We start from the raw sequence: 14,916 nt of genomic DNA on the forward strand, positions 1-14,916 counted from the left end.
CACAGGTGGATCGCCGACATGCTTCCTCGAACAGTTGTCCTAGTTACACTAACGGAAATATACTGTGTCACACCATGAAGCATCAAACCGATGTTTATCAAACTTTGTGGACGAACTTACTTTCCTCATCAACATCTGTACGAGGTGTGACTCGCTCGTAGATATGAGTACACTGTTAGTTTCGTTGTTGCATAGAAGTAGGTTGTCTCCAAATGACATCTTGAGGAACCTTTGCCATGCCTGAAGCCTATGCAGTGACAGTTCGTGAAGAGCGCTCGCTGGAGTCTGGAGTAGAAGTACGTGTGTTCCCGATGCATCCCAAAAGGCTGCAGAGGCGACAGATGAGGGGATCAGGCAAGCCTGTCAGGGATCTGTACGTTCCTTAACGTGTCTGTGGTGTGAAATGCACTGTGAGATACTCGTTACTCTGCTGGAATATATCTTTTAATAATCTGCTCATCGTGAGTAGGACAACAGTGTTTGCCATTCTTGCCACGTACCGGCGATCATTCTGCCTCCCTTCAGCACCTACCAAATCAGTCCTACTGTCATATCCAATAGTCCCCCACATCATGCTTCCAGGAGTTGGAGAGTTATGGGTCTCGAGAATCGCTGATTCGTGTGACATTTCACCAAGTCGTCTACAGTCACACTGACGTTGATCTGACGGCCAAAAACAGAAGTGAAATTCATAGTTGAACACCACAGAATACCACTCAATGTCTCAGTTGACTCTATCTCTACACCACGCAAGTCTCTTTGTCTTTGGTATAGTGTTAGCCATATACGACACTTGGCAAATCGAGAGCTCAAAGCAGCTTACTATAATCTGTTCTCGAAGGTTTGTGAGGACAATTTGCTTGTACCCTCCGTTCGATTTCAACAGAGCCAGTCGAACAATCCTACGTTCTTCTCATGGTGTAGTCCTTATGGTAGGACCCCTGCCTATTCTTCTTGTCATGTTGTTGTGGGAGTCCATCTTGTCATTATTCATTCTGTGAAGCATCTGTGCTATCTGTCAGTATGATGCTCACATGTCACTCATGCCAATGACTCAGCGTATTTCAGAGCCTGAAGGATGGCGATAAGCTGAATATGCAGACCCTCTGGACATGATCTGTCTGTTGGGACTGAGCCCCTTCTGGTAAATTATGAATATTATTTGTGGTGTTTTTGTGTAATATATTTGGTAATGAAGATGAATGAAATTTTATAAAGGCTGATCAATAAGTTTCCCTTCAAAGGCCTACGGACTAGAATCGATGTGCCAATAAGGCAAAATCACCGAGACCATCGACGTGATCATCCCAAGGACGCAAGAAGTTGAACATACCCGTTTGACAAGACACCATGCCCTGCTGCGTGAGGAAGTCCATGGCTACCTGCTGCACATCCTCGTCCGTCAGGTATCGTCGACCCTTCAAGGTCTTTTTTAAGGCACCGAACGCTTGATAATCACATGTGAAGAGATCAGAACTTTAGGGCGAGTGTTCGTGTATCTCGCTCTTGAGTTGGCGTAATTTCTGCGTTGCGACATTTGTGATTCGGGAACGAGTGTTGTCGTGAAGCCGCAGCACCCTTCTTGTCGCAGATTTCCCGTACGTTTCGCCCTGATTGCATGCTCTAATTTCTCCAGAATCCCGGAGTGCCGTCCCCCAGTGATGGGAACACCAGGTAATAGATGAGACTGCCTCCCAAATCGACCTGCATCTTGTATCGAATCGCGACCAGCAAGGAGCTTAGCATACCATTTCACAACGGTGTTTTTCGACAGATATACTGCTCAATTAACATTCTTCGTTCTCCGACGGATGTCTTCTGGTGCCTGTCCTGTGGCAGTCAAAAACAGAATAACAGCACGTTGGTCCTGTTTGGACGCGTTTGGTAATGACGTCGTAGTTCACGTTTCCGAATTATTTACAGTACGCCCGTTGGAATGACACAAACGACACATTAATTCCTTGCCTAAATGTCGGGACTCATATACAGGCATCATGTCATTCTACGTTGCATATACACTGCAGTAATGCCCTCACGCAGATATTTTTTCATCGCCCGTTATACTAAAATACAATCGCATAAGAGAGATATTTTAAGCAACACACCTCATAGACATGGAAATGTTGGAACATCAGTTTCCTTCCCGGGTTCGATTCCCGGCGGGGTCAAGGATTTTCTCTGCCTCGTGATGGCTGGGTGTTGTGTGCTGTCCTTAGGTTAGTTAGGTTTAAGTAGTTCTAAGTTCTAGGGGACTGATGACCATAGATGTTAAGTCCCATAGTGCTCAGAGCCATTTTTTGAACATCAGTTTCCTAGCGTTTGGCCATGGTGTTCGATTACTGTCAGTGTTTGTGAGAGGCCCGATGTAGTTTTCTCTTCATCATTATCTACACTGCATAGCAGCACTGGCCAAACGTCTGAAAGGTACAGGAGAATTTTAAAGTTTGAAGAGAGTGATCTTTTCGTCAGGATGTGCGAAAAGCTACCAGGTGGTTAAAAGTAAAGTGCAGCTACTCACAGGTGCAGTGTGGGCTGCAATAATCATATGGCATGAAAACGTGGTAAATATGCTAATGCATTAATGCCGAACCAACTTACATTGGAAAAAAATTAGTTCCAATTTTGGCCACAAGGTGTAGATCTGACACTGTACAGCATCTCGTCATGTCTCTGGTGCTCATACTGAACAAATTGTGTAAGCGATGGTTAATAATATAATCAACATTCTCACTTCAAATGGTTCAAATGGCTCTGAGCACTATGGGACGTAACATCTATGGTCATCAGTCCCCTAGAACTTAGAACTACTTAAACCTAACTAACCTAAGGACACCACACACATCCATGCCCGAGGCAGGATTCGAACCTGCGACCGTAGCAGTCGCGCGGTTCCGGACTGAGCGCCTAGAACCGCATGGCCACCGCGGCCGGCCATTCTCACTTGTTTGACCTTTCCCGTCTACGCCACATTCCTGATTCATTATGTATGGAAATATTTCTATACGTCTTTATTGCATTCACAGCATCAGACTTGCACCTGGTCGCCAAAAGTGGAACTAATTTTTTTTCAGCATTCCGCATTACAATATCTAGCAAGTTTCGCTGCCATACAATTATTACAGCCCACACTGGGCTTTTATTACAACCACCTGGTATATAGAGTACTGTGTTAGTAACCGCTATTTCGCTCCCATTCTTTCTACGAAAAAGTCTTTCTAGAGACATAAAACTAACAGCTCTCTTGATAACCATACCCTCTACAAGCAAGGGCAGTATTTGTTTGGTATGCGTCACTAATTTGTGAGAAATACATGAGCCACATCACTTTTGCTGTACTTGTAATCAGTTTTGGGTGACCAAAACTTAATCGTCATTATGTTTGACTTTTCTTAGTCCTCTTCAAAATATGAATTATTTAATGAAACACCACTCAAAGATCAGGCCTTAGGCCTGGCCGCCTGTTGCCTGCAAGGTAGTACAAGGAGTAATCTAAGATCTTGAGGCATGTGATCAGAATGTCCCCAATCCCTCTAACCTTTATTGCTAGTACGTGAATCCTGATGATATCGCCACTTCTTTAATCGAGCAGCTCCTCATTTGGACTCAGAAGGCTTAGTGGACCCCGTTCCAAATCTCCCTACCTAAAAAAATTGCATTAAACCCAGCGACACTAAACACGTGGTTTTTTCCCATTCTGTCTGTTTGTTTGCTATTTTTCATCTTGAAGCGTGTGCGGATGTCATATGACACCTCTTGACACCTCTTCAGGTTCATCGTTTTAAACTTTACTCAGTTTTTATTATTTATTTATTATTATTATATGGGGTGACTTGCCCCCCTGAGCGAACACGCCCAGCTACCATGCTAGCAACCACTCGGCTACTCTTCAAATTATATACTTTGATAGGCCACCTACTTTTAAATAATGCAGGAACGAAGTGTTACAAATTGGTTGCTTAACACGTCCATTTGTTTTATTGATTCATTGTAAACCAATCATACACTGAAATGACAAAACTTCAGTAGTTTTATCACAAACGAAGTGGCCACAATCACAGAAGAATTTTTGTTGAAACGGATCTGCGTATAAAAATCTACGCTCCTATACTGAACAGAGGTGTTTTGAAAGCTACATTTTTTGGGATGTTTGTATAAAGTGAAACTCCGGTCCAGTATTCAATCTGAGAACCAACCTCTAGTTGGTCTATAGAACAGATTGTTACCAACCTAAAACCGAACCAAGATGGCCCTCGTCTACTCATTCTGACACACTATTGTGCAGCAGCATATTCCAGGAAAAGGTAAGCGTACAAACTAAAAATAAAGTTGAGGAGCAGTGGAGAGAAGGCCCTAACCCTTGCATCGCCAAGATGCGAGCACTAACTTGGTGTCTCCCAGCTGCTGTTTCAAGTTTGGATGGCTAGCTAGTTCAGCATTAGCATTCAAAAACTCATTGGGATATTCGTTGTGTTATAGGGTTTACGCAAAAGCACAATTTTTTAAATCTTCATTTACTATCACACAAGCAACACTATGTGATATAATTAGCCACTCAGTTTTACAAATTACAAAACTACTTACATAAAAATCTTCTTTCCGTCCCATAGCTTTTTGCAAAATCATTTACGGAGTCACTACTTTCAATATCAGTATCGTCTTCAATACTAATTAAAGATAAATCAGTTAGGCTCCTCTGTGACATGTCGACCAGAAAAAGGGTTTCACTATGAGTTACTGTGACTGGTAATGTTGTTCTAAGCCTCTTACTCATATAAAACTGACCTGTTCCCCATTTTTATGGGTAAAATAAAATTATTAATGAAGCATTTTTGAGTAATCATTAATAAATAGTTTTAGTGGTGGATTGCACGCTCAGTCTTCGCCGCCTTCCTGGCTCCAGCAGACGGGTGCCGTGCTCTTCTCGCATCCGGCCTCTGACAAGCAAGGGAGAGAGAAGTGCCCTTGCGTGAACTCGGGGCACATATAGGCCTGGTATACACTACATCCAAACTTATGTCATGTAGGTCATTCTCAGAAACACGAGAGACCTCTACGTGAGTAAGATGTCAGCATCCCAGATGCAGGAGAAAATACGTTAGGGCGATCACTATTTGATTATGGTTCCAAGAGAGATGATCAACGTCTGATCATCATTGTAAGGGAGGTTTGAGGGAGAATTAGCCGCAATAAGTTTCAGCTGCACAACTACATTGCGTTCTCTTGCAAAGGATGACAATCAGCATGTAAGAAATCCTCACCCAGTTTGCTTACTTTTACTGTATTAAATCATACGGTATCACATTTTGTATTAACTCCACAAACCGAGAGAACGTTTTTAGATGGCAAAAGTGTGTAATAAGATGTATCTGTGACATACATTCAAGAACAGCATGTCTAAACCTGTTCAAAGAATTGGATATACTAACTACTGCTTCTCAAAATACTTATTCTTTAATGAAGCTCAACACACAACATCAGTACTTGGAATAAAAACAGTCTACATAAATATTTAAAATCATTTAACTTGGTGCAAAAATGGGCCCATTATTCTGAAACATGTATTTTCAATAAGTTTCCAGCAGACAAGTTTAGCTTTAGACAAAAGACAGTTTAGACAGAGTCTCAAAGATTATTTGGTGACTGACTCCTTTCATTCCATAGATGAATTACTTAACAGAAACTGTTAGACTAATTTAGGTAAAAATGTCGATTAAATTTCATTTTGTGCAACACTTGATTGTAATAGACAAGTAATTATTTATGAGACAGCTGCTGATCGGTATGAGGTGTTTGATCATTAAACTGAAAGTGCATATTTGTGTTTCTTTCTGACAGTGTATTACTTTTGTAAATATTAGAAGTTTCAGTTTATTTTAACTTACCTACATACCTTGATAGCTTTCTGACTAAAGATCAGTGAAATCAGTATTATACTGACGTGCTCTAAACATGATTGTCATATTAAGTTTGTTGTGTCAGCCGATAGAGAAATAAATAATGTAACGAGTGTGTTTAACATGAAAATTTCTATAATCCACTTTTGTGGGTCCTTGTTACTTCTGTAAGTTATTTATGAGACAGCTGCTGATCGGTATGAGGTGATCGCTTCCAGGGGTTGCCAGTACTGACCTAGAAGCAAGTAAACACTGCCCCTTCTCATGCCCCGCTAAACGTGTGGGCTATGTCATTATTTCTCCTCGGATTCCCTTGAACCAAGCCATCTTCTTTCCGTTGAAGCACGAACAGAAAAAAAACTACACGTTGACAACAGAACCAATTATTACACGAAAACTTTTTGATATCTGTTGGTCAGGAAATTTGAACCACTGACAGTAATAAGCAGGATTAATACCTACAACAGTGATAGAGACGAATTGTACAGGAGAATAGGCTGTCAATAAGGGAGCTAGGAAAATAAAAAAGAATTTTTTTCTAATCTTGAGATATACGGGAGAGTTCGTCACCCTACAACTAGTGCTCCCACTTCCTCCCCTTCCCCTCCTGCCCCCTTTTTGGACGCCCATGATGTCAACGCTGTCGGTGTATGAGATTGAGAAACGTTTACTATTTGTTCATTATGTCCTGAGTGAGGGGTCCCTACTTCTGGATCAGCCAAAGTCCGTCAACTTCCGACCACGAATGTATACTGGTAGCTGCTGCAACACTGGCAAACTAAAAACAGAGCACAGGAAATGTATTCGCAGTTGCGAGTGTGAGCCACTTTCGGCTGTGTATTGGAATGAAGCTAATGAAAATTTGTACTGTACCAGGATTCTAACATGGAATTTCCCACATAACCACTTTGGCTGTCCAAGCACAAATCACAACCAGACCCAAACTTCCATATGTCAAAGTTCATGGCACAACTTGCTCTCGTACATTATGTATGTACCAGGAACGACATATTTATTGAGAGTCAAGGGCCTGACTTCGAACATGCATGCATGTGCGAAGAAACATTGCATCGCACTTCTTAGTAATACAGGCACTGCTATTTTGTATTTATTAGCTCGACTCTCAACAAATGTATCCTCCTGGACAGCAATACATTTAAAGTACAAGTTCAGGTTGAAACACACAGAAGACGACACATGGAAGTTTGGGTCTAGCTATTATTCGTGCTCAGATGGCTAAAGTGGTTAAAGCAGCGACCGCTCACGTAAAGTGGGAGATCCAGGCTCGAGTCCCAGTCTGGCACAAATTTTCATTATCATTATTCCTATACACAGCCTAATGTGGTTCATATCCACAACTGTAAATACATTTACAGTATTTCTTAATGGCTGTAGTCGCCGCTGTGCCTTCAAAGGAACATTGCATAATATTTCTAAAAAACACAGTCACTGCTATTTCGTAAAAACGCAATACCTATATGAACAGTGTGTTAACTGTAAGTTGGCAGGTTGAAAGAGGGTGATGGGGGGTGGGGGGGGGGGAGGGGGGAATGAGTGGAGGAAACAAGCCTGATGCCTACATGGACAAAAAAAATGTGTGTGAAATCTTATGGGACTTAACTTCAAAGGTCATCAGTCCATAAGCTTACACACTACTTAACCTAAATTATCCTAAGGACAAACATACACACCCATGCCCGAGGGAGGACTCGAACCTCCACATGGACTGCGAAGGGCTGTGAGGCCTCGGATGGGAAGCGGCTCCGCCTTCAAAAGTGCAGACACATTAACTTGTTCTTTATGTTTCAGAGCAAAAGCAGAGGTCGATTGCTTAAATGTTGTTCGTAACTGAAACAGAAATCATTTTATGTATTGACGGTGACAATTACATGACTGGCCGGAGTGGCTGAGTGGTTCTAGGTGCTTCAGTCTTGAACTGTGTGACATCTACGGTCGCAGGTTCGAATCCTGCCTCGGGCATGGATGTGTGTGATGTCCGCAGGTTAGGTTTAAGTAGGACTGATGACCTCAGATGTTAAGTCCCACAGTGCTCAGAGCCATTTGAACCATTTGAATTACATGCACTTCTGAGAAGCAGAGGAAGCTGTCTGGAACAGAGTGAAGAAATAGCAGAATAATAGGTTCCACACACTGTACTGTCACCTAGCTAACCTTGGCTGCAACCAAAAGGCAAATGGCCTCTGACTGTTACTGATTCAGAACTAGGGAGCCCATTGTGCAACTTACTGTTAACACACTATGCTGTATCCATTAGGTGGTCAGTGTCATGCTGCCCTGAAGCAGAAAGGCAATGTGGAAGAGCCAGCACTGCATAACGAAAGCGCGGCTTGTTCTACCCGCACTATTATTCTCCCTGCATTTGTCAATAAGTTGGGGTTTGGCTTGAGAACTCCGCTGAGAACTTCAGCAGGTCGTCATGGAGAAAGATCACCTTTCTCGTTTTTGACAAATTATTGTTGTTGCAGACGAATGGGACGACGGAGTGCGGCAGGCGTCGGAGGCGCAGCTGCGGCAGCTGCTGGAGGACAGCGTGTTGCCACAGGTTGCACGCCGGTACGGCTGGGGGGACAGCGCAGCCGTGCGCGAGGCGCTGCTCTGGCGGTATGCGCCATCCGGGCTGGCCACCATGTTGCAGGTGAGCCGAGGCCATAGTACCACAGCGGAACAGGAGAGAAGCTCTGCAATGAAACGTTCGTCTGCGGGGAAGAAGTTGTGATAAAAAAAAACTAATAATGAAAATCAGGGAACCCACACGAAACTTTCACTTTTTTATAATTTAAAAAAATGACAGTATCTGAAATAACTGTAATCACCAGGATAATGGTAGTTGTGGGAATGAAGAAGGAACACCTTCAAAAATGAACATATACATTTTCAAGTGTCCAAAAATGTGTTTAGCATTCAGAATGTTTGCATCAGTTTGTATGGCAGGCAGAGATCAGGGACTGTCAGTAAGGCCACCGTAACCTATAACTTTACCTCACATACATTTCAGTTACAAGAAGCATGTTAGGACATAGTAGCAATATGTGTATTACGATGCAAGATGACAATGACAAATATGTTTGTCATTTCAGAAAGAATATTTGTAGGACAAGAAGAGATAATGAGCTACTGCATTGGTCACAGCTGTGACAAAGCTGTATACAAATTACCCAGTTAATAACTATTTTAAACAAATAATAATCAGATAATATGAAAAGGGAGCCTCTTATTCTTGATTAATAAGTTAGTTTCGTAAAATAAATATGTGAAGCTTGGCATCTGTAACGCCCTTTTGTACATATACTGAAGTGACAAAAGTCATGGGATGGCGAATGCACATATACAGATGGTGGTAGTACCACATACACAAGGTATAAAATGGCAGTGCATTGACAGAGCTGCCATTCGTACTTAGGTGACTCATGTGAAATGGTTCCTGATGTGATTATGGCCACATGAAGGGTATCAACAGGATTTGAATGTGGTTAAAAATGGTTCAGATGGCTCTGAGCACTGTGGGACTTAACGTCTGAGGTCATCAGTCCCCTAGAACTTAGAACTACTTAAACCTAACTAACCTAAGGACATCACACACATCCATGCCTGAGGCAGGACTTGAACTTGCAACTGTAACGGTCACGCGGTTCCAGACTGTAGTGCCTAGAACCACTCAGCCACCCCGGCCGGTTATTTGAACGTGGAATAGTAGTTGCAGCTACATGCGTGGAACATTCCATTTCGGATATCAGCAGGAATTTCAATATTCCAAGACCCACAATGTCAAGTGCATGCCAAGAATACCAAATTTCAGGCATTACCTCTCTCCATGGACAATGCAGTGGCCAATGGCCTTTACTTAACGGCTGAAAGCAGCAGTGTTTGTGTAGAGTTGTCAGTGCTAACAGACAAGCAACACTGCATGAAATAACCACAAAAATAAATGTGGGATGTATGACAAACATATCCATTAGGACACTGTGGTGACATTAGGTGTTAATGGATTACGCCTGCAGACAACCAATGCAAGTGCCTTTGCTAACAACTCGACATTGCCTGCAGTGCCTCTCCTAGGCTCATGACCATTTTAGTTGAACCGTTGTCAGATGAGTCCCGATTTCAGTTGGTAAGAGCTGGTGGTAGGGTTTGAGTGTGGCACAGAAGTCACAAAGCCATGGACCTAAGTTGTCAACAAGACATTGTGCAAGCTGGTGGTGACTCCATAATGGTGTGGGCTGTGTTGACACAGAATAGACTGGGTCTTCTGGTCAAACTGAACTGATAATTGACTGTAAATGGTTACATCCAGCTACTTGGAGACCATTTGCATCCATTCATGAACTTTTTATGGATGATAATGTGCCATATCACTGGGGCACTGTTGTGACTTCTCTTGACATGACAGCACAGAGAGGTGCATTACTGGTGGTTCAAATAACCAATCATCTGGATGGATACTACAATATTTATGACATGTTATGGATGGCAGCTGTGCCCTACCCTCAAGATCTTCATGCCTTTATCTTTAAAAAATGTAACTCAAGAATGCACATCACCCATATTGTCCTGACCCACTTCGACAGAGAGGCTGTTCGATTGTTGCTCTGGCCAGCACATTTGCTGAATCTCTCATGGACTGAAAATTCTAGTCATAGATTGAAAATATTCTAGCACATCATCATCCACCAGCCACTGCAATCGACAACCTGTGCCATGGAGTTGAAGCAGCATGAAATGATGTTCCCCTAATTGGCAGCCAAGTTCAGTTTGACTCAATGCCCAACTGCTTTAGAGCTATTATTACTGCCATAGAAGGCAGCTCTGTCCACTAAATTTCACACCATTTATACTAACAAAAATTTAATCATGGGTTCATTCTACTATAATAACCACCATCAATAAGTAGAATTCCTCATTTTCTATCCTTCCTTGCATTGGACTATTACTGGCCAACCGTATGCAGCCAAACACAACAAACAGTATTATCTTCTGTGTCTTGTTTTCTTTTTAAGTTCCAAATAAGGTCAAAAACTGTATGTTTCTCTTTTGGCATACCTGATCTTCATTTTTAAAACGGGAATTTTTAATGAAAACTTTAACAAATTTACGTTCTGATTTTTGTACAGTTTAGTCTTTTTCTTTGTTTTGCAAAGTCCTAATCACTTTCTTTATTCCATGTATTCAACATCTTTTCTGTAAGAACTCTTACAGCAAAAACATTAAGTTGTTCTTCATAATGTGTCATGACAACTAAGCAAACAACAAAATTAATAGACAAAAAAAAGCAGAAAATCAATGACTACTACATGATGAGTGCAGCATGATTAAATTAACTGCCAATCTGAGCAGGCAACAGAACTGTGCACAACACCCTCACACACCAACTTCAGCAAAAATGCTTTCTTCCCAAGAAAATTTGATGCTTCATTCCATTTAACTGATAGTCTGTGTGAATGCCATGAATTGACATGCATTGCAGAATGTTTTGAAATTCTATTCTTTTCTCTGACATTCACTGTGAATCAAACGGAAGCCAGTGTAAAAGTTAAACAAAGGTAAGGGTGTTGTACATGTCATAACATTACATCTAAAGAACAAAAAACTTACTTCTTACATACAGGAATTACATACTCTGAGCAGCTGTTACCCCAAACACATTTTATCAAGAATGTTTATAACTTTTTACTTCTCAACTTCCAAACTTCACTTCTAACTTTCAGAGAATAGAATAGCATGAAAACTTTTAGTCTCTAAAATGACAAGAATTTTAGATAAGTTCGATCCATGTGGAACACAGGACACTATTCGTCTGCTTGCAAGAGGGCTTTCTCACGTGGATGACTCAACTGCGTCTCATTCACATACGTAATACTACTTGTGGAACGAATTTCATGTAGCAATGTGGTACATTTATGCGAGTAGAATTATTCTGATGGGGCAAAAAAAAATACAAAACAGGCTTTCCAATCTATAAATTCAGTCTAATGGATACATGTGAGCTAGAAACTGCCACAATGTCACAGCCATGGTTTGTGCCTTATTGTTTGGTGGCTTCGGGCACTTAAAACAAGATAAATATTCTGGCACTGGATTTTATTATATGATCAATTCAGTACATACTGGTGCTGAATGTTTCTTTATACTTGAAATGTTCTTTCCGGTGATTAAATAGTGCTATATGTGCCGTTCAGTTCCCTGCCCACCTCAAACTGACTGTGATCAGAGTTTTCAATGTCAACAAAGTGTGCATGCTTTGTATATTCCACATACGTCAACAATGCCATACCACTTCTGTGCAACTGAAATACTGTGTACAAACAATGAGCAGTTCAACCATTGCACATCAGTTCACACAAGATGTGGCAAACATGCCACATAGTCTTGTACTGGTAGTTCCAAATGTCTCTCTGATATTCTGCCACACTTTTTTTTTGTTTTCAGTTTTCTGACTGACCCACCACAAATTCCTCTCCAGTGCCAACCTTTCAATCTCAGAGTAGCAGTTGCAACCTACATCCTCAGTTATTTACTGGATTTATTCCAGTATCTCTCTTCTTCTACAGTATTCACCTCCTGCAGCTCCCTCTAGTACCATGGAAGTTATTCCCTGATGTCTTAACCCATGCCTTGTCATCCAGTCCCCTCTCCTTGTCAGTGTTTTCCTCACGAAGCCTGCCGACAACCTCCACATTCCTTGACATAATAGTCAAGCTAATTTTCAACATTTCACATCTCAAATGCTTCAGTTCTCTTCCGTTCCAGTTCTTGCACAATCCATGTTTCACTTGTAATTTTATCCTTCCACACATCACTATTAAAATCATTGTCTTAGTATATTCATTATTTTCAAATGTTTCGAGAGGTGTAAGATATACAAAATAATAACTTTTTACTTATCTTCATTATCTCATTGTTGTTGTTGATGGCTCAGTCTTGTTATGTCTAGGAGTACATTCTTGCTGCTGAAAATTTTGATTTAACATTGTGGGTTCTTGTTTCACTAAATAACTGATGAAGATTTGCCTGTTGCTATAAGTATCTTTTTGTTTTATCCAATCCTCCTATACCACACTGACTCACAATCTCCACTTTTGTCAAACCACAAATTACATTATTAGAGACAAGATTAGCAAAATACGTGTGTTTCCATCTGAGGCATGCCAACCACTACTTACATTCTGTGGCACTAACAATATTCCAAACTGTTTACAAAGCAAACGAGTTTACATATTTTCTTGACAGGAGAAGAATTTTTACCAAATTATATAATTACTTCATAAATAAATCCAGAAATAAATTTAATAATTAGCATTTGATTGCACAATTAATAATATGAATTTTATGTATGCCAGAAATATCATAATTTCAAATATTTTTAAAAGAAGAGTTATTTTAACTGTTACTGCATATCGATTGTAACACATTAATTTCTTTTTTATACATTTTAGCTTAAAATATAATACATCTTATCCAAAGTCATATGAATTCTTTTAGTTCAACAGCTGAGATAATTTTAACCTATGCAAAATTGATACTATACATGGTATCGGTTATCTGTATCAAAAAAAATGTTGTCAGTGTCAAAATGATGAACCAAAAAAACTATTGTGCAATTCATGTTAGCAAAAATGGCTATTTTATATTGATTCTGTCATGGGGATGCAAATAAGAACAGCAGTTATTGTTCTAGTAATTCATGATAATATTTTCATTTCCAGGTTGTCTCTGACAGCCAGTTTGTAGCACCTCATGCACACCAGCTGGAGCTTCTGGTAAACAGCCCTCAACCAGTGTACTCATACTACTATGATCAGCCCGGACCAGATCTGTATGGAAGCTCTCTCAACATTACTGGTAGGTAATAGCTGTTAGACTGTCAAAGCCAGCAAATTTCTGGTGTAGAATGGATGTAGAATAACAAAACTATTTATGGGGATTTTCAGATGATAAAAAACAGCATATTTTACTTCTGGTGGTGCACTATATTATCAAGAGCTTAGCAGTCTCACAACAACTAATAAATGGCACTTTGAAACTTCTTTTTATTGCCACAGTTTCATAAACTGGACAAAAAGAACAAAAGGTACATGGTCCAAGATATGGCAATCCTTTGTCACCCTATACCACCCCTTATGTTTCAGGAGTCATATATTAATGTGCGCCTATGTTTCTGGAGTCATTTATTAATGTACACTTTATTTCATTTTTGTATTGATATTTTTCATTAATTGTTCAAATAATTTAATGTAATTTATTAATGTCAAATACATAGAATAGTACAGGAAGAAACAACACACACTATTTGGAGGAAGCATTGGGCAGCTGATTAGCATATAAATAAAAAGTTAAACATTACACCATAAACTTAGCAATGTAAAACGTATCCACTTGCTCTGCTATAGCTCCAAACACAAATACATTTTTCTGTTTCTGTTGTGATCTAATTTATATACAGCACTAACCTGAAATACCAAAAAAAAAGAAATACGAGCTGCATTTTCCTGATTTTTACTGCTCAAATATGAACTTACATTTAGTCGATTGGCATGACGTAAATATTCCCTATAGAGACGTTTTTCATGGAAATATTCCTTGTATAAGATTTAATAAGATGTAGTGTTGGGTCAGGATGGGACCTTTACCTTCTTACCTTTATGAGATGTAGTACACTCAGAAGTTTTATCTGTTTAATTAGAGGATTAATATAAATTATTCTAAAGCCTAATTTTTCTCAGAAATGGGATATTTTAACTTATTATCCAACCAGAGTGACAGTTCTGACATTTTGGCTGATAACAGAAGGAAGACTGAAGAAAAACCAAGACACATTCATAAGCTTTGTTGGCCTGAAAAAAGCACTAAACAATGTATAATAGTGCAAGCCATTCGAAATTCTGAGAAAATGAGGGTACGCTGTAGGGAAAGATGGGTAATATACAATATGTATAAGAATCTGTGGGGAAATATCAGTGGGTGACCAAGAACAAGGTTCTCAGATTAAAAAGGGTGTAAGACAGGA

The 14,916-nt window shown here is 40.2% G+C and overlaps 1 protein-coding gene across 1 annotated transcript in view; it reads left to right on the plus strand.

Annotated features, from left to right (window-relative positions):
* LOC126472828 (carboxylesterase 4A-like) overlaps positions 1-14,916 on the plus strand; it is a 360,882-nt gene that overhangs the window by 277,647 nt on the left and 68,319 nt on the right. The window contains exons 9-10 of the mRNA XM_050099963.1: positions 8,381-8,550; positions 13,616-13,751. Of these exons, the coding sequence (XP_049955920.1) occupies positions 8,381-8,550; positions 13,616-13,751 (306 nt within the window). The remainder of the gene's footprint in view (positions 1-8,380; positions 8,551-13,615; positions 13,752-14,916) is intronic.

The sequence above is a fragment of the Schistocerca serialis genome, chromosome 1 (assembly GCF_023864345.2).
Source record: "Schistocerca serialis cubense isolate TAMUIC-IGC-003099 chromosome 1, iqSchSeri2.2, whole genome shotgun sequence".
Lineage (NCBI taxonomy): Eukaryota > Metazoa > Arthropoda > Insecta > Orthoptera > Acrididae > Schistocerca > Schistocerca serialis.